Source organism: Canis lupus, chromosome 13 (genome assembly GCF_003254725.2).
Source record: "Canis lupus dingo isolate Sandy chromosome 13, ASM325472v2, whole genome shotgun sequence".
Lineage (NCBI taxonomy): Eukaryota > Metazoa > Chordata > Mammalia > Carnivora > Canidae > Canis > Canis lupus.
In genome coordinates, this window is record NC_064255.1 from 17,374,190 (window position 1) to 17,392,550 (window position 18,361).

The window sequence follows — 18,361 nt, forward strand, 5'->3', positions numbered from 1 at the left end:
GACAGGCTCCTTACTTTTCTTTTTATGTGCCATCTGTTTTATGAATAATGGACTATTGGTTACAGGTTACTGCCATTCTGTGTGGCCCTGACTTGGTCTTTTGACCAATACAAGGTTACCTCACACACGCAGTGCCACCATATGCCACCTCACTCTGAGCCAAACATTCTATTTTCATTATCTCAGTGATTTTAATATTTCACTATACAGCATCAGCAATACCATGGTTTGAATGTGCATTGTTAGGTAACCGGAGAGAAAAATTGGAACATACTTCATAAAACTCCATTAAAAATGTGCCTTCCGAGCTACCATTAGTTTTTTTCATACATTATTACAATCTTGTGCACTTTTCTTTCACTCACCTTGATTCTCACTGAGCTCCTATGGTTCAATCATGAGTGTCAGGTTATTGCTGTGTAATACTCTGACAAATAATGGAATCTATGAAGGAACACTGTCTGCAGTATTTTATCATTGTCCCCATCATTACTTCTCAATTTGCATACACACACAAAAAGTGAGCTCCAAAGAGCTTAGCTCTGATTCACTAGCTCCTTAATTCCAAGATGCTGAATTAGGAAACTTCTATCGGACTGGAAATGCTAGCCAAATCCCAAGTACAGAGAGCAGTACAATGGAATGTACTAACAATAACAACTTGAGTCTCGCATCAGAGAAAAGGTATCCTGCTTTCAAGCATCACCTACAACACTAAGGCTCAAAGTCTCCAAAGACCGAGTCATCCTCTTCCCATGACCTAGAGTATATAGCAAGCAAGAAAGACCCAGAGTTTTAGAATCTGGATATAGAACATCCTGAGAGCAAAGGATCCTCAAATCTATATTATCTAAGGGTAATGCTGAATTATCCTCATAACTCAGAAGCTCCAGCAAAGAATGACTTTTAGGTTTTAAGCCAAGTAGGCATTTTTGATATGTGATACTTAAATTGTTCTCATAAACACGTTGGCTTTATTTGTGTAGGCGGATGGCATTTTCTGCTATGTTCTCTGCTTTTCCATTTACACTGAATTCTGGGGTAATCTGAGTTCTGAATTAAAAAGGGAAACTGGATGGTATCTTTCATGCAATTTGGTTGAGGGGTCAAACCGTTACCATCTGATCTTGGAACTATATAAGGAGATTTGATAGTTGCTATAAATTTGAATGAAGTATATGGTTCATAGTGTTTTCAAAACAACCGTGTCGCTAAAGAACTACATGGCTTAAATCCAAGGGGAAGAAGGCCTTTCCAGCACAGAGATGACAACAGCTTGACTTGAGATTCTATTCTGATGAATATAACACATCCAACTGTTCTTACAGGATAACTGAGCACTGCTAATTGAATAGGCAAGAGACCAGTTCTATGCAACAAACCAAACTCAAAAGAAATGTAATTAATGAGATACCATCATTCACCTGACAAATTTGCATGGTTGTGTATGTATGTGTTTTAATTATGATCCTTAAGGCTAACAAGACTACCACTAGAGGAGGTCTCCTCCCAGACGGTTTATGAGAGTCCAGACTGATGTAACCTTCTTGCAGAGTAATTTGGCAACGCATATCATGCACCTAGACTCTGGCTTAGTAATGATCCCACTGTAAGGACTCCATCCTAAAGATATAGAGATGCAGCCCAAGATACATGTAGAATCCCATTGCCTGGATAAAGATATTTGCACCTAGATCTATACAAAATACACAACTAGAAACAACATTAATAGTCAACAATAGTATGTTAGTTAAATAAATGGAGGTCCACCAAAGGAGGGCAAAAGGCAGGAAAAATGAAAATACGTGGCCTTTGTGTTTTAGAGTAGACAACTATTATGGCAGAATCAAAAGGCCAGAAACAGACCCAAAGGTGCATAAATGTGGAGTGTGACAACACTGAGGCAAGAAAACTTAGTATGTTGGGACAAACTACACAACAATCTGTTTAAAAAAGGAAAAAACAGGCTTTCAACACAGATCATATATATATATAAAAGTAAATTGGATTAAGCAGCTAAATGCAAAAAGTTAACTGTGAAAGTACTAGAAAAATATAAAGGAGTGTGTGTGTGTGTAAATTAAATTATGGATCAAAAGGTCCTTTCTGAACAGTAGCAAATGCAAAAGCCATAGAGGAAAAGATCACCTCATTATAAACAAAAAAGGGATACCGCAAGTTGGGGGAAATATTTGTGACAAAAGGGTCAAAGTGTTAATATTTTTAATATAATAAGCTCTTAAAAATTTATGAGAGGGGTGCCTGGGTGGCTCAGTTGGTTAAGAACTTGCCTTTGGCTCCAGTCATGATCCCAGGGTCCGGGGATTGGGCCTGGCATCAGGCTCCCTGCTCGGTGGGGAGCCTGCTTCTCCCTCTCCTCTGCCCCTCCCCTTGCTTGTGTTCTCTCACTTTTGCTTGCTCTCAAATAATAAATAAAATGTTTAATAAAAAAAAAAATTATGAGGAAAAGTGGAACAACATCATGGCCATTTCTATTTCTTTCTTTGTGAGTTGCTAAGAAATAAGAAAAATTCATTCTTACTAATAACTGAAGAAATACAAATTAAGAAAATAATGACATCATTTTGAAAGATATAATGTCTAATATTGGTGAAAGTGAAAAATACCAAAAATAATCAAAACAAGTCCTCTCATATATGCTGTAGGGAATATAAATTAGTTCCATTCTATGGCAGGAAAATTGACAATGTATTAGAAATCTTAGCATTTATCATATTCTTTGAATGAGGACTTTGAATTCAAGGTATTAATCCTAAGGAAGTAATCTTGAACCTGCATAAATAACAATTTGGTGCTGAAGCTATTTGTTTCAATAATATGTATACTAATGAAAAAACAAAAACAACAGTAATGTCTTCAAGGTAAGGATAATGAAAGAAATTAAGTGATATCATGAATGGAATATTATATAGTCATTAAAATAATTGTAGACAAATCTAAGAACATGAGAAAATGTTAACAATACATTAAAATGAGAAAAACATACTATAAACTAAGTTTAGAAAGACATTTATTTACTTATTTAAGTAAGTAGGCTCCATGCCCAATGGGGGGCTTAAAACAACCCCGAGCTTAAGAGTTGCATGTTCTACTGATCCAGCCAGCTAGATGCCCCTGAAAGACTCCTCTTTAAATTGAAAATTACATGTGTATAAATTTGCCTATAAAAAATGAATATATATGTGTTTGTGTGTGTGTGTGTGTGTGTGTATATATATGTCAATAGTCATTTTGTATGGGTAGATGATTGTATTTTTATACTTTAAGTATTTTCCATTATTTTCTAAAATGAACATGCACTTTTTTCATAGAAAGCACTCATTCCACAAAGGGAAAAAAAAATGACATTCAGCTTTCTTTAAGAAGGGCCTAGGAAGGGTCTTGGATGGAAGACAGAAGAGTAAAATCTATTACATATTCAAATCTACTCCTATGAACAGATGAGAAAAATGCAATCGAATTTAAGGAATAAGAAGCTTGCTTGCAAGAAGGAAGCCATTCTGACCTTGTCTCCTTCATGGGGTGAGCCTGGCTCCTTAAAAACCCCTTTCACCTAGTTTCAGGCTGAAGAAAAAAAAAGTACACTCCTGAGAAGATACTGTGACCAGAGCAGCAGTCCCAGTTCGCTGTGGGGTAGGGAAATGCTCCCACTGTGTCCAGGGCACAACCAGCACAGGCTCTGATACCCAGGATGGCAAGAGAACAGTGGTGTGGACAAAACAGGGTGATTTTCAGTTTTCTTGGTATTACTCAGACTCCTCAGTGTTTGGTGCAAATTACATTAGTTTTTGGAGCAGTAAATACTTTTCCAAAGCAAATACTCCAAAGAGAGGCTGCAAATGCCCCTGGCTGCGTTATGAGAACACAGAACTACCTCAACGCCGTGCCTCATCAGAGGACCTCTGCTCTCCTTGCGAGTCCGTAATTCATGAGTATGCAGTTTTCCAACTCTCATCTTAGCTCTTTGTGCTACTGTGGTGTGGCCTCAGGCCATCACTATCTGTTCTACTTGCAAAGGTTTTAATCATCTCCATGCTTCCCTCTCCTTTTTCCCTCCTGCCTTAAAAAAAAAAAAAAAAAAAAAAAAAAAGCTACATACAAGGGGCACCCATATGCCTAGAAGATTTTCTGCTTTCATAAAGCTTAACACTTTCCACACCAGATAGAGTAATCCTGATCCTGATTTTCTTCTTAACACATCCTTGCAACACTGATGCTGGTTGGGCTGCACGTCTTGAGAACTGATTTTGTTGTACCCCAAAGCCACTGGTACCCAGTAAATTGTTCATATTTCTAGAATGGTAGAAGATTTTCCCCTACTTAGTCACTGCCTGATTTCTAAATGGGCTCCAGAAACACATCTTCAGAGGATGCCACTGAGTGTGAAGGACAGGAGGACAGTCATTAACCACATATCGCTGAAATGATGGAAGACAGAGCTGATCTGTGTGTCAAGGACTGTAATTCCTCCTCATGTCAGTTTTCCTCTGTGGGGTTTTGTTAGGAATGGAGGGATCTGCTTGGGCACAGCAGAGCAGGTAAAATAGGGTTAACTGATAAATCCGGGTATAAAAAATTTGGTGTTGTCCCATTTGGCCAATTATACCACACGAAATACAGAAGAGAAGGCCAATAAAAGTGTATAAAGGACCATTATTCAAGACTAAGAGCCAAGTGGTCTCACTTACCTCTAGTGTAGTTAATACAATCTTCTCAACTGAAGAAAAATAAGCCTCCCACAAGAATTGTGTCTGCTGTCTAAGTGCTAGGATTTTATCCTGATGAATAGACCTGATTGTAGAAGGAATCTGTAACACAAGGTGAACACATAATAACTATAACTGTAAAACAATGAGATGCCATTTGATCGAAATAACCCACCTGGGTTAGGCTTTTATAAATTTCTTAGCATTCAGGTTTTAGTGTACGGGATCGGCTAAAAATCTGAAATGCCCTTAAGAGGTGTCAGGTACAAGCAGTACTTACTGGGGATCAGCCTTAATGACCTTTAATGGATGGAAGTTAAAGTCCCCTCTAAGATTTGGTAACAGCTTATCAGTTGCTTAGGGTCCCACAAATCCTCAAGCTTACACATGGACAAGTACATTCTACACAGAAGGGAGCTGTCAGTTTTGGTGAAAGGCTGAAAGACTTGCCCCAAACACTTCCAAGACATGCAATGCCAGGGACTCCAAGTGATCTACAAAGGGGTTTCTAGAGGAAATGTCTCTGAGCCTCTCCATTTAATCTGTAGCTGGATAGTCATTTCCATATGCACACATCTGTGACCTTACCCTGAGAGCTCTTCTGCTCCCTGACCTCTTTTTTTGGCTCCAGCACTAATGCTAATCTAGCACAATCTGTCAAACAGCATACACATCCAACCATCGCTGTTCTCTAACAGGCTACATGATTTTAAAGGAGAGATCTGCTACATGTTTTAAGGTTGTAAGAATGGCTTTTATATAGTAGTTTTTCAAGAAATAAGAGTTGAGGGCGCCTGGGTGGCTCAGTTGGTTAGGCATCTGCCTTCAACACAGGTCATGATCCCGGGGTCCTGGGACTGAGCCCCACATTGGGGCTCCCTGCTCAGCCAGGAGCCTCCTTCTCTGACTCTCTCCCCCAGCTTGTGCTCTCTCTCTTGCTCTCAAATAAATAAATAAAATCTTAAAAAAAAAAAAAGAAACAAGAGTTGAATTAAACATGGCCAACTGAAGTTACCATAGGGATATGATTATTTTTACCATCAATATAGCTTAATGGTTAAGCACAGGGACACAGAAATTGGACCAAGGTGGGATTCGCAGTTCTACCATTTACTAACTGTGCTTTCTTGGACAAGTTACTTGATCTCTCTTTGAGTTACCTCTTCATTTATAACCTTTGGGATACAGTACTAACATGAGAAGGTTGTAAAGGAGATCAAATAAGTGCTTGCTTAACACAATAGTGAGAACATGGGAAGCTTAACATAGCAAATTATTAGTACCATTATTATTATTATTGACATAAGGGTGATGATACTCAAAGTTGGACCAACTTCTTAATGTTTGTACGTGAACTTGTTTGGATCTGGAGCTCTGACACGTACTTTGGGTTTCTGCTGAATTTGCTGGGCTTGCTCCCTATCTTCATGTATAGTTCAAGGTCTATTTCATTTATGGAGTCTATACTCTTAGAGGAGATTCCTTGTGATTAGCAAACTGCCCTCTTGTGCTCACCTCTTTCTGCATGCTTGCTTTGCTAATGCATAACTAAGTAGATAGACATGGGGGCCTGGGCTGAGGTAGGAATGCTCTGTTAGCTGCTTTAATAAGAAAAGTTACTCATGGCATTGTGACTAAGGCTAGATCTGAATTTCCCCTGGAAGGGAAGGAGGTGGCAACACATTTTTGGACTCAAGACTATTTTTCAGAGGAGCAATGAAATTGCTCACAGTAAGAACAAAAGGACAAGCTCACTTGCTTTTGCAACATCCTACAGCAGACACTAAATCTGTGCCCCAAAGTGTGTATCTGGATGCCTCACACTGAAGAAGGATGAAAGCAACAAGTAAAGGGAAAGCACCAGCAGGCTTTGTTAATCCAGAATTAGAACTCAAGGTCAAATGGAAGTAAAATATCCTTGGAGAAGGCAGAGCAACTATCCACATCATGGATCCTTGATAAGTCAAGGGCAATTTATTTTTATTTACTGAGAAAATTACCTAGATTGCCAAAAGAGACTAGAAAGAAGTTACCCAGCTCAGTTTTCATAACCATGTCCTCTTTTAAATGTCAATGGCATATCCTAAGAGTCATATCAGTTGACTTCACTATTTTGCCATGATCACGAGAAACCAGTCCATTAGAAAAATGTGACTACATAATCTCCAGAAAACTAAGTAGGCTATGGTTATGAACGAATAAAGGGAATGTCACATCTATTTTTAAAAGGATTTTATTTATTTATTTTAGAGAGAGAGACAAAGAGGGACACAGAGAGAGCATAGGGAAAGGGGCAGAAGGAGAAAAGAATCTCGAGCAGATTTCTTGCTGAACCAGGGCTCAATTCCAGAACCCTGAGATCATGGCCTGAGGTGAAACCAAGGGTCCGATGCCCAAACGACTGAGTCACTCAGGCGCCCTAAAGCAATATCACATATTAACCTACCAATACATTCCCCCTCTATTAAATAAGCCACAAACTGATGTTAGGACATCGAGTGAGCTATACGCTGCCTGTTTGTATGTACAATATATGTGATAGCTCTTTGCAAAGTGCTCTGGAAGAGAATTCCAACTGACTGAAAAGACAGAGTTCCAGGTTTTCATGGCATTTGGCTATTGGTTATTAATCTGCTTGTCCTGAGAGACAGGTACGCAAGAGTGATAAATTAATTCCAATTTGGCTGGATTGTTCAGCATTGCAGAACTCAATGAAGTCTTAACAAAAGGTCATGTATGGTAACAAAACTAATGGAATCTACCAAAATAGATCTAGGAAAGCAACACGCAGCTCTCTTGGTGACATAATGACAAGAATATATGCAAATAAAAACATCCGAGCTGTTCTAAAACAGGAAACGAAAAATTGTAACATAACAACAACATCTCCCAGAGCAGACATTTGGGCTCAGCGCCAGCTCTCTACAACGATCGTCAACGACAGTGCAGTCGCTGTTCAATATGGAGGCAGCTGTGCAGAGATGGAGTGCTCAGGAAAGGGGAAACCACCAGCAAGTTCGAGTGGGGGCAGAATGGAAAACAGTATCTTCAGAGTCAAGCCAAACAAACTGCTTCATTAGGTGAAATCCATACCAGCTTTGGTGAAATGGTAGAAACTGGACAACCACAATTAAGATCCCAGAATGCTCTCCTCTCCAAGACAAACTCCTAAGTTTTTCATGTCAGATTCATAGGAGCCTTGGAGAAATTATGGCTGATGGTTTTTATTCCTTTTATTTCCCAAGTTTCTTTGGATGATCATGCATTTAAAAAAAAATTATAAAAGGAAGGAAAAAGGCAACATGGAAACGAACTACTCATATCACTTTTGTCTGGCCTTTCATGAGTGAATGTTTTTGATATACACCATTCGGCCCCGGGAGGATTTTGCTAGGTCATTTATTCCTCTTTTGTTTTGAAGGTCCCAGGTGGAGATCACGTACCTGAGTACCAGAGAGTAGGAATGTTCTAGGGGCTGTGTTCAGCTTGGCTTGCCTAAGTCACAGCCCTCACCTGTTACTTTAGGAAGAGAACTGGGTTACTTCGTCAGCCAGCTAGCGGACTGTCTGGCAGTAGAAGCAGAATCAACAACAGAGTTAAAAGCTCAATTTTTGGTATTAAAAAAAAAAAAAAAGCCAGGACATTAAAAATAAAAATCATTCTACAACATTTGTGGTAGTTCAAGATAAAGTATATAATGCCATCAAAGGAAAACATTAAAATACTCTATAATTTCAGAGAAAGGAGTAGGGCAATTTACGTGGAACCTAAAACATTACTGCACAAAAGGGCTTCAGAAATCCTTAGTTGGGATGCCTAGGTGGCTCAGGTCATGATCTTAGGGTCATAATCTTAAGCCCTGCATTGGGCTCTGAGCTGGATGTAGAGCCTGCTTAAGAGTATCGCTCTGCCTCTCCTTCTCCCTCTGCTCCTTGCCCCACCCCACCTTCTTGTGCATACTCTCTCTTAAAAAAAAAAAAAAGAAAAAGAAAAAAGGAGGAAGAAGAAGAAAGAAAGAAAGAAGAAAAGAGAAGAGAAGAGAAGAGAAGAGAAGAGAAGAAAAAAGAAAAGAAAAGAAAAGAAAAGAAAAGAAAAGAAAAGAAAAGAAAAGAAAAGAAAGAAAAGAAAAGAAAGAAAAACGGAACCCTTGCTGCCCTTGGATTTCTCTGGGAGTATCATATTCCTCTCTGCAGGCAGCTCTTGAGTTCAAACTTTTCTTAGGCATCCTTGTTGAAAATTAGTTGACCATATGTGGGTAGATTTATTTTTGGGCTTTCTATTTTGTTCTATTGGTCTGTCTGTTTCTGTGCCAGTACAATATCATTTTGATGACTGTAGCTTTGTAATATATTCTGAATTCAGGAAACTTAATGCCTCCAGCTTTGGTCTTTCTCAAGACTGACTTGGTTATTTGGGGTCTTTTCTGGTTCTATATGAATTTTAGAATTATTTTTCTATTTCTGTAAAAAAATCCATTAGGATTTTGATAGAGATTGCATTGAATCTATAGATCAATTTGGGTAATATGGTCATTTTAATCATATTAAGTGTGACTTCTACAATTAGGACAACATGGATGAACCTTGAGGACATTAGGCTAAGTGACATAAACCAGTCACAGAAAGCCAAATACTGCATGATTCCACCTCCACATGAGGTATCTAAAATAGTCAAATTCACAGAATTAAAGAGTAGAATGAGAGTTGCCAGGGTTGGGGGTGGGAAAGAAATGAGGAGTTACTAAACCAGTGTGCATAAAGTTTCAGTTAAACAAGATGAAATAAGCTCCAGAGAGGTCTAATACAGTGAACCCACGGTCAAAATAATGTATCCTACATTTAAAAATAAGAACGTGAATCTCATGCTAAGTGTTCTTGCCACAATAAAATAAAATAAAGAGATCCAAATGGCAAAAGATACATTTAAAAAATCATTTTTATTAGAGGCTGCTCTTTTGAATATACACATTAAAGAGAACACTGCTCAGGCTCCCAGACTGGATCATTTGAGCAATGATAACACTAATTATAAGAATCAACCCTAGAGACCTCCCTCTTTCTGAAAATTAATCTGAAGGCAATTACAGAAATAGAGGAAAGGAATACGAAGTGGCAGGATGGTACAAACACTCTCTGGTATAATTTCTAAAAATTCTGGATCTGGAAGAGGAGGGATACACGCTTCTTCTGACCATCAAAGTTCATGTCCTTTACCTGCCACTTCTTTTCCAAATATATTCCCCAGGCCCGGGTGGATTTTGTGTGGGAAAGTGAACAATGTCATATTAAATGACTTCATATTCGCCATGACACAGGCAATTTTCTCCTGATAAGATTTCTTTTATAGAGCTGACCTTTTGGATTCATCTTCTTTGAAATTGTGGATGAGGGGCCGCAATAATCCGCTGATGTGCTGAAGGCCGGAGCCCCTTCCTTACCTGTAATAACAATCTCTCATCGCCTATGACGGCAGCTTGGTTCCAATTAATCACTTCAGAGAATGGCAACTCCCATCCGTTGCTGAGCATCACAGGGACACAGGCGGCCTGGGTGAAGAAGGGGGCTTCGTGAATGTGGGGAAGTGGCAGGGGGAGCCTTCCAACTGGAGGCGACATCACTACAAGTTCAGTTACTGGCGTTTCTTACTTGGGTCACTGCACGGATCCTGAACCGCTTAGGCCCGAAGGGGAGGCGGCCTGGATGAGCCACCAAGTCACGTGAAGGCTGTGCATATCCAGCCGAGATTTTAATGCTTGCAAGTCTTGCCCTCGAATGCTAAAACCCCATTTCTATTCTAGTACATGGTTTGGCTGACCTTACTTCCACAGAGACGACTGGCCTCGTTCGAGAAGTTTTATTGATGTAACAAAATCGTCCACCAACAACATCCTAGCATAAAACCAACCTTGAATATAAACCGTTTTGTCAATGCAACTGCCACAGGTCTGCTTGTGGAGTGGTTTACCCCACTGTTAGGAGCAACAAAGAGCAGAATGGGGCCTGGCATTCCTGATGAAGCCTTCTGTGGACTGCACTACCACAGGGTGCTCACCTTTCCCTTGCAAAGCAAACACCTCCTCCAGAACCTTGCTCCACTCACTGTGGAGGGGGCCAAACCAGTCGCCCCAATGTGCTGCCTGCACAGTGATCTATCAGCCAAGAAATGCTGGGCTAAGGACCCAGTTCTGGTTCCAAATAACTCATCATCCAAAGCGGAGAACAGTTGGCTTCATGGGGCATCCCAAAGAGGCGACAAGAACATTAGTGACCATGTGCTTCACAGAGCACACTGGGAAGGACCTTCAGGAGGAGGAAGCGCTTCTGTTGGAGGGCAGAACACAGAAGGGGAGAGAACAGAGAAGCCAGAGGGCAGGAGTGGAGGAGCACAGTCTCAGCCGGGAGTGTGCTCTCTCAAGATCACGGAAGGCTGACTGCAACTCCCAAGTGCAGACGACGTGCACAAGTGTCTCAGCAGGTGAGGCAGCCCCAGAGCTGCACAGCCCCGGAACAGGTGGGCCAAAGTGAGGATGCCGCTCCCTGGGCCTCACTGTCAGAATTTAGAGGCATCAACTGAGTGGGGTGGGCAGAAAAGACGATCTGGGGAGCACCACCGATAAGCCATGTTCCTAAGCTCATGCTCTTGAGACTGGCTTCCAGGAGCGGGGCAGTGTCTCTGCAAGGAGCCCAGCCAGGCCACTGCTGGCCAGTCAGATCTACACCACCCCCACTCCCCCCCCCCCGCCCCCCCGTTTGCAAACATATCCCTGAAGAACCCATCCTCCCTGGTGGTGAAACTGTTTAATCTTCTCAGGCCCAAAGATAGGGAGTAAACCTCTTCCCATCTACCCCTTCCCCCCTTATAGAAAGTGTTGCAGACTTTCTTGGGATAACAGATTTCAGGTGTTCAAGGCCAACTATGCATTCTGTTTAGATCCCAGGTTAAACTCGCCCCATCTGACTTCAGCCCTCAGCCCTCATCCGCGGAGGTTTCAGTCTCTTACCTGCAGAGCCTCCAGAAACCTGAAGGACCCAAGCCTGCGACCACGAGGAACCAGACAGAAAGTGGCATTGTGCAGCATTTCCCGATAATCATACCTAGAAGGAGAGGAGGAGCAATCAGCAAACGAAGACCCATTAGGAGTGGGGGAAGTAAATGAACACCTGTGGGTGCACACCTGCATGAAATTACCCAGAGCAAATCAGGAAATACGCTGGGCTGGGCGGGCAGTTCTCACTTTCCCTTGGGGGAGGTGGGTAGTGGGGGGCAGGTTGCACGAAGGAGAACAAACGTGAACTTTCATGGGGGACAAAGTAATTAGGGTCTTTTGCAAGCAGTACATAAAAGACAAGTCTGCTGGTCCCAGTAACAATTTGGCTTGCCCAGGTTTTGCTTCCAAAAATCAGATTTTTGTGCCTTGATGAAATGTCTAGTTCCCATAAGTTTAAAAAAAAAAATCACAGTGAGAAGTTCTTGTTTAATGCCGTGTCATTCAGCAAAACTAAGACTGTCCTTGTTCCCCACCCCCATGCTATTAAAACCTACTCAGGAAACCTCCATTACAAGCACAAAACATTTACTTTCTCCTTCGAGCTGGAGTTCTTACATTTAACCAAGAATATTCAGCTACGCCAGACAAATACTTCTAAGAATGGCTGACATGACTTTAAGGGAAAGACAAATGAGACAGGAGGAGCGGGCCTAAGAAATGGAGAAGTAAGTATAATAGGAGAAAAAAAACATAGGGGGTGCAGAAAACTGGGGTGCACAAGAGAGGCTTGTTGCTTTGAGTCAAATGCCACTTGATGGTATTACAGGGTTTTTGCACTTGGGAAAAAAAAAGGCAAAATATAACATGAGGATCAGCTGTCTCTTCCTGCTGGTGAAGTGCAGGAAAAGCAATCGAGCATTTCATTTTGTTGAGGGCTATCACTTTAAAAGTGATGTCCACAAACACATTCCTAAACACGCAGTTTCAGGTTCATTAGGAGTTGAAGCAAACTTGGGAAGCCAGAAATGGCTCGTGTCCTGTGCGAGCCCCGATTCTCAGAGCTAAGATGAAATCACTCTTATTTATTTTTTTTTTTTGAAATCACTCTCATTTTTTAAGAGCTTCCAGTGCTCGGCAGACAGGTGTGACTTTGACAGAAGCATATGTCACCAGCATTTTCTGACTCTAATAGTCTAATTTAATCATAGCCTCAAGGCATCGGATTCTTCCCTCCTCGTTTTGGGGTACTGATATATACATTTATATTTTTAAAGTCCACATCTATTTTTATATTCTCACACAAACTAGGCATATGGGAGTAAGCCAATTTTCAATTATAAACCCGTCATTAAGAAGAGACATCATGCAAAGGACCATTTGCTTAAACAAGCTTGTACAACTAATTTGCACAAGAAAAGGTCACCGTGAATGGATTAAGATTATCTCCACTGAGAGTAAAATAAAAACCTTTGCTGGATTAATTAAACTGCAAAATAGACTTGAAAGGAGAAAAGATTTTTAAGAGGGCTCATATTTGACTAAGTCAGAAATATTAAATTATGATGGTAATGGCTGCTTCTTTGCTCACCAAACAGAGAGAAATAATTGATAAGTATCTTCAAATTCAACTGTTAAAAATGTTGGGATCGCTACCTAATGAACAAAGAGGGAAATATGTGCACACACACACACACACACACACACACACACACACACACAAATATACCTATAAAGTTTTAACTCAAATTGTTTTAATGTAAAAAGGTCAAACACACTTCAGACTACAGCAAAGTTTAATAAATGCCCAGAATAGAAACCCCTGAGGGATGAGCACAGAAGGTCCTACTCCTCATCATTAAGCTGCTAAAAATGTAAAACCCTATTAATGCTCTGGATTGTAACAAGTTTCAAAGTTGCCAGTTGCAGAATTTACTTTAGGGAAGGAGTGGAGGTAGAGGGAAGGCAGAAAACTTAGAGCAAAAATTCAAATGACAGTTATTCTAGGGTGTTGATTTTTAAGTGGTGGTGGTACAGGAGCAGTATTTGCTGACGTAGAGGATAAAGCTCGCGTGACTGAAGCTTGTGTTCATTCACGCAACAGGTGATGGGAGACTTGGGACGAACATTCTTGCCGCTAGGTAGCTGTGACATTACGAAGAAAACATATGAGCTCTCCAGGACTCAGTTTCCTCATCAGCAAAGTGATGAGAGATTGTTTGAACATCCCCTTATGACTTTATGCTACTTTTAGGTAAGAAAGAAGAATGTCCTTTCAGAATATCCCACTGCTCCTATGTTTCCATAACCCTTGTATAAATAAGTGTGTATATGTGTAGAAGTAGCTATCCGCTCACGTGTCTACAATGCATGTTTAACGTGTGTGTTGTTCCTACAAACACACAAAGACACATAGAGAACATGTACACACAAAACTTACAACAGTAATTTTCAGAATTCTAACCATGCTCACTCAGCCCACGAACCAGCTCCTCCTCTGGGCTCTAGTGATGGAACCTGCGATTTGTGAGTGTGTTCCAAATGAAGGATAATGATGCCCTGCAAGGAGGACAGTCTTTATAGGTGGGCCACACGTGTGTTTGGCACCCTTCTACTCAGCCCTTCAATGGACCCTCCTCTCCATTTTGCCATGTTCACACACCCCACCTCTACTTCCTTCTAAATGCTTAAACTCATTCTTTTTTTTTTTTTTTCATTTTCTCAAGAAACACAATGTTCCAGGCCCTGTTCTAGTCCTGCAGATGTTGTGTGGAGAAGATCCCACTTTAGTTGTTAGACCTACCAGAGAATCCTCTGATAATCCAGAAATGCAGATGAGAACTGAGGCTATAATCTGCTGAGGGTAACTGCATCATAAAGTATGTTCGCGAAGGCTAGCCTTGCACAGTGAGGCACTAGGAACTCTGGAGACACTCTCCCTAGCATAACAACAATTTAGCTGGTAAAAATTATAAAAACATTCACTTAAAGTTTCTGGAAACTGTCCTAAGGATATAATGACAAATGGAAAAACATTTGTTCAAGAAAACCTACCAGATCTTGGCAAGAACAGTGAGCGTCTGTGGCATTTGAGCCATGACCTGCTCCATTACCAACCCCTCCCAACTCCGCCTTCTAGAAGCTCTATCTCAGGCAAGTTCAGTCAAGAAGACTGGGCTCCCTCTCCTCCCAGTTCCCGTCAAGAAAGTGAAAAGACAACCCTTAGAAAAAAAAGAATTGCAAATCTTCGAATAAGAGGCTTGTATCCAAAATATGTAAGGAATTCTAACATTCAACAATCAAGAGACAAATAATCCAATTTGAAAACATACCACGGATTGACTAAATGTTGTTCCAAAGGAAATATACGAAGTGCCAAGCACGTAAAAAGATACTCAACATCATGAGCCATTAAGGAAATGCAAATCACCCACGAGGATGGCTACCATCAGGAGAACAGGTGCTGACAAGGCTGCAGAGAAACTGGAACCCTCACATATTGCTGGTAGGGAGGTAAAACGGGTACGGTCACACTGGAGAAAAGTTTGGCAGTTTTGTTTAAAACTAAAAATGGGATTAGCATATGACCCAACAATTGCACTCTTGGGCATTTATCCCAGAGAAAATGAAAACTTATTTTCACATAGAAACTTGTCCATGAACGTTCACAGCAGTTTTATCCTTAATAGCCCCAAATGGGAAACCATCCAAATGTCCTTCAATGGGTGAATGATTCAACAAACTGTGGCACATCTATAGCCTAGAATAGTTCTCAGCAATAAAACGAAATGAACTCTTGATACACACAACATCCTCAAGGAAATTATGTTAAGTGAAAAAGTCGATCTCAAAAGGATATATACAGCATTTTGCTAATATTTATATAGCATTCATGAAATAACAATTGTAGGGATAGGTAACAGATTAGCGGTTACCAGGGGTTAGAGACGGGGGAAGAAAGATAAGGAGAGGATGGGTGGAGTGAGGGAGAGATAGCCTTCTTAAAGGGACTAATTCTCTCTCCCCAATTAAGTTTAGAAAATGTATATCACATCAAAATGATAAACTTCTTTAAAACAAAAAGTAGGGCAGCCTGGGTGGCTCAGCGGTTTAGCGCTGCCTTCTGCCCAGTGTGTAATCTTGGAGACTCAGGATCGAGTCCCACATTGGGTTCCCAGCATAGAGCCTGCTTCTCCCTCTGCCTGTGTCTCTGCCTTTCTCTCTCTGTGCCTCTCATGAATAAATAAATAAAATCTTAAAAAAAAAAAAAAAGTAACACACGATATCCTAAGCAAGAAGGTAAGCAGATAAGGCATGTACCTCATTTCAGAGAACGTTCAGCTTTAATTAATAAATGGTTTTGTTACCCTTTTCAGATGGGTATTAAACTCCCCATTTGTACGTGGTGACATAGAAGTTAGAACAGTTTTCATAAATGACTGCAAAGGAAAATGCAATAAAACGACACGACCTGAATTTAACCTAGAAACCAGGAACCACTCTATGGCCATAATAATTTTCTCCTTAAAGTTGTACTGAATAATGGATGGGATACACCCCATTTAAAATGGGCCATGTAATAATGCATAATTGAAGTCCTTCCCCTCCATATGAAACACATTTTTGCTGGCAGCAATTTAGTGCACCTGAGGGGGGGTGCAGTGTGGCAAGTGCAGGGGTTCTTCAAACATGTTCTCCCAGCCGGGAGCATCACCTGCACCACCTGGGAACTTGGTAGAACTGGGAATTCTTGGCCTCGCCAAGACCCACTGAGGTAGAAACTCCAGGGGAAGGGCCCAGAATTCTGTTTTAACAAGCCTTCCAGGTAATTAGGATGCATCCTAAATTTTACACTAAGAGCTCAAAAAAAAAAAAAAAAAAGTGAGTTAAAAGGTCAGGAATACAAAGCTTAGTGAATAAGCAGATTTAGACATAGCCAAACCTGGGTTCAAATTTCACCTTTGCTATTTACAAGCTGAGTGATCTTGGGGAAGTTATTTGTCTAAATCTTAGCCTCCTCGTTGGCAAAGTGGAGATACTTCTACCATGAGGCTCAGATGATACCATTTAACTCAAACACAGGCATATATCATAAACAGCCCATAAATGGTAGCTATTATCATTTATGGCTCAGAATATAATGGAAAACAGAGCCCACTTGAACAGTTAGAAGACCCTGCTTGAGGAATTTGGGTTCTGGATCTACCGCTTTGTATGAGGTCCTGTGCAAACGGAGTTCTCTGTGCTTCAAAGTTGTGAAGGCCAAAGGAGATCATGTCCAGACCCTATAAACTGCCACGTGAGGTGCACCTGCAAGTTACTGTGGTAAATGACCTCAGGATGAGAGGAATAGAACTATTTTATTTTTAAAGTAACAATGAAATAAAGAAAGTAAAGAAAGAACAGATCCGCCAAGACCGAGCCGGAGAGAAATGCAGGACAGACCCTTTAAAACAGAATGCAAACAGAAGCTGGGAATCACAATAGAACAGCAGCTTCTAATTGAAAGGATTCTGCCTTATTATCAAAAGCTACGGAGACAAGGATGCTGCTGGTGCAGGGTGCCAACTGGTCCTCCTGCGCTTCCCACAATTCCTCCGTAGCATGCACAATTGCCACAAGAGCCTGCTTTTTGCTAATCAAAGACGGTAGGCAAGAAGCAAGTGATCCAGCCTCTCATCCCTGTAGCCAGACAATTCTAGTCTCCCCATGTTGCTACAGTTTGTCTCAAGTATTTATTTGTGAAGTAAGCAAACATCTACGCTATCTGTTCCCTCCAGTCTGCCTCCTCATAAGTACTTAATCTTCTCTGCTTACACCCAGGTTTGAATCACATCCCTTAAGAGAAAAAGAAAGAAAACAAAAACAATTTATGATGCTGTAGTTCCACCAAGTACACGGGGAGAAGGGAAATAAAATAACTTCCTCAGCATCTCCTCTGTGCTTTCTTTTATTCGATCAACAAACATTAATTAGTTGAATGCCTGCCGTCAAGCACTACTCAAGGAACTGATGGTCCAGTGAAAGGCAGATGCGTTATTGTTATTCGGTGAGGGAATATGATGATCAATGATTGTTATTTAGCAATAGGATGGAGGCGCAAGGTGCATAACAACGCAGAGAAAAACAAGAGTGACAACCTGGCTTTGGTGGGGAGACTTGAGGAGCACGAGTGCCTCCAGGACGAAGGGAAAATGAGCTAATTATTAATGGAAGAGGGAGGATCAGCATGGCGAGGCTGAAAGGAGGCAGTGGGCATTTTGGGGGGTAAAAACCGCATGGCAAGAACAGATATCAGGATGAGAGAACCGACCACAGTTGGGGAGGGGTTGGGAGGAGAGGAGGGAATGAAACTGCTGGTAAAGGTGGGGTCCCAATGGAACAGCTGTGTGTGGTGTCTCCTGGAGCTCAGATATGATCCACTGCAGTGGTTGCGAGTCACCGAAGGGCCTAGCAGAGGAATGACACGTTCCCAATGGGATTCTTAGGATTTGATAGAACACAACTTCACAGGGGAGTGCTTAGCTCAGTCTGATAACCTTGCTAACGATGCAGGTCACAGCAACAGAGCCATTAGGGCACCAACTCCAGACTTTCTGGTTGTAAGAGTATCTGCCACCCACCACGTCACGCTGCCTCCTTGGTCAGC

The 18,361-nt window shown here is 41.1% G+C and overlaps 1 protein-coding gene across 1 annotated transcript in view; it reads right to left on the reverse strand.

The window, feature by feature from the left end:
• EXT1 (exostosin glycosyltransferase 1) overlaps window positions 1–18,361 on the reverse strand; it is a 284,846-nt gene that overhangs the window by 23,478 nt on the left and 243,007 nt on the right. The window contains exons 2-4 of the mRNA XM_025450410.3: window positions 11,728–11,821; window positions 10,165–10,272; window positions 4,710–4,829 (exon numbers count right to left, since the gene is read on the reverse strand). Of these exons, the coding sequence (XP_025306195.3) occupies window positions 4,710–4,829; window positions 10,165–10,272; window positions 11,728–11,821 (322 nt within the window). The remainder of the gene's footprint in view (window positions 1–4,709; window positions 4,830–10,164; window positions 10,273–11,727; window positions 11,822–18,361) is intronic.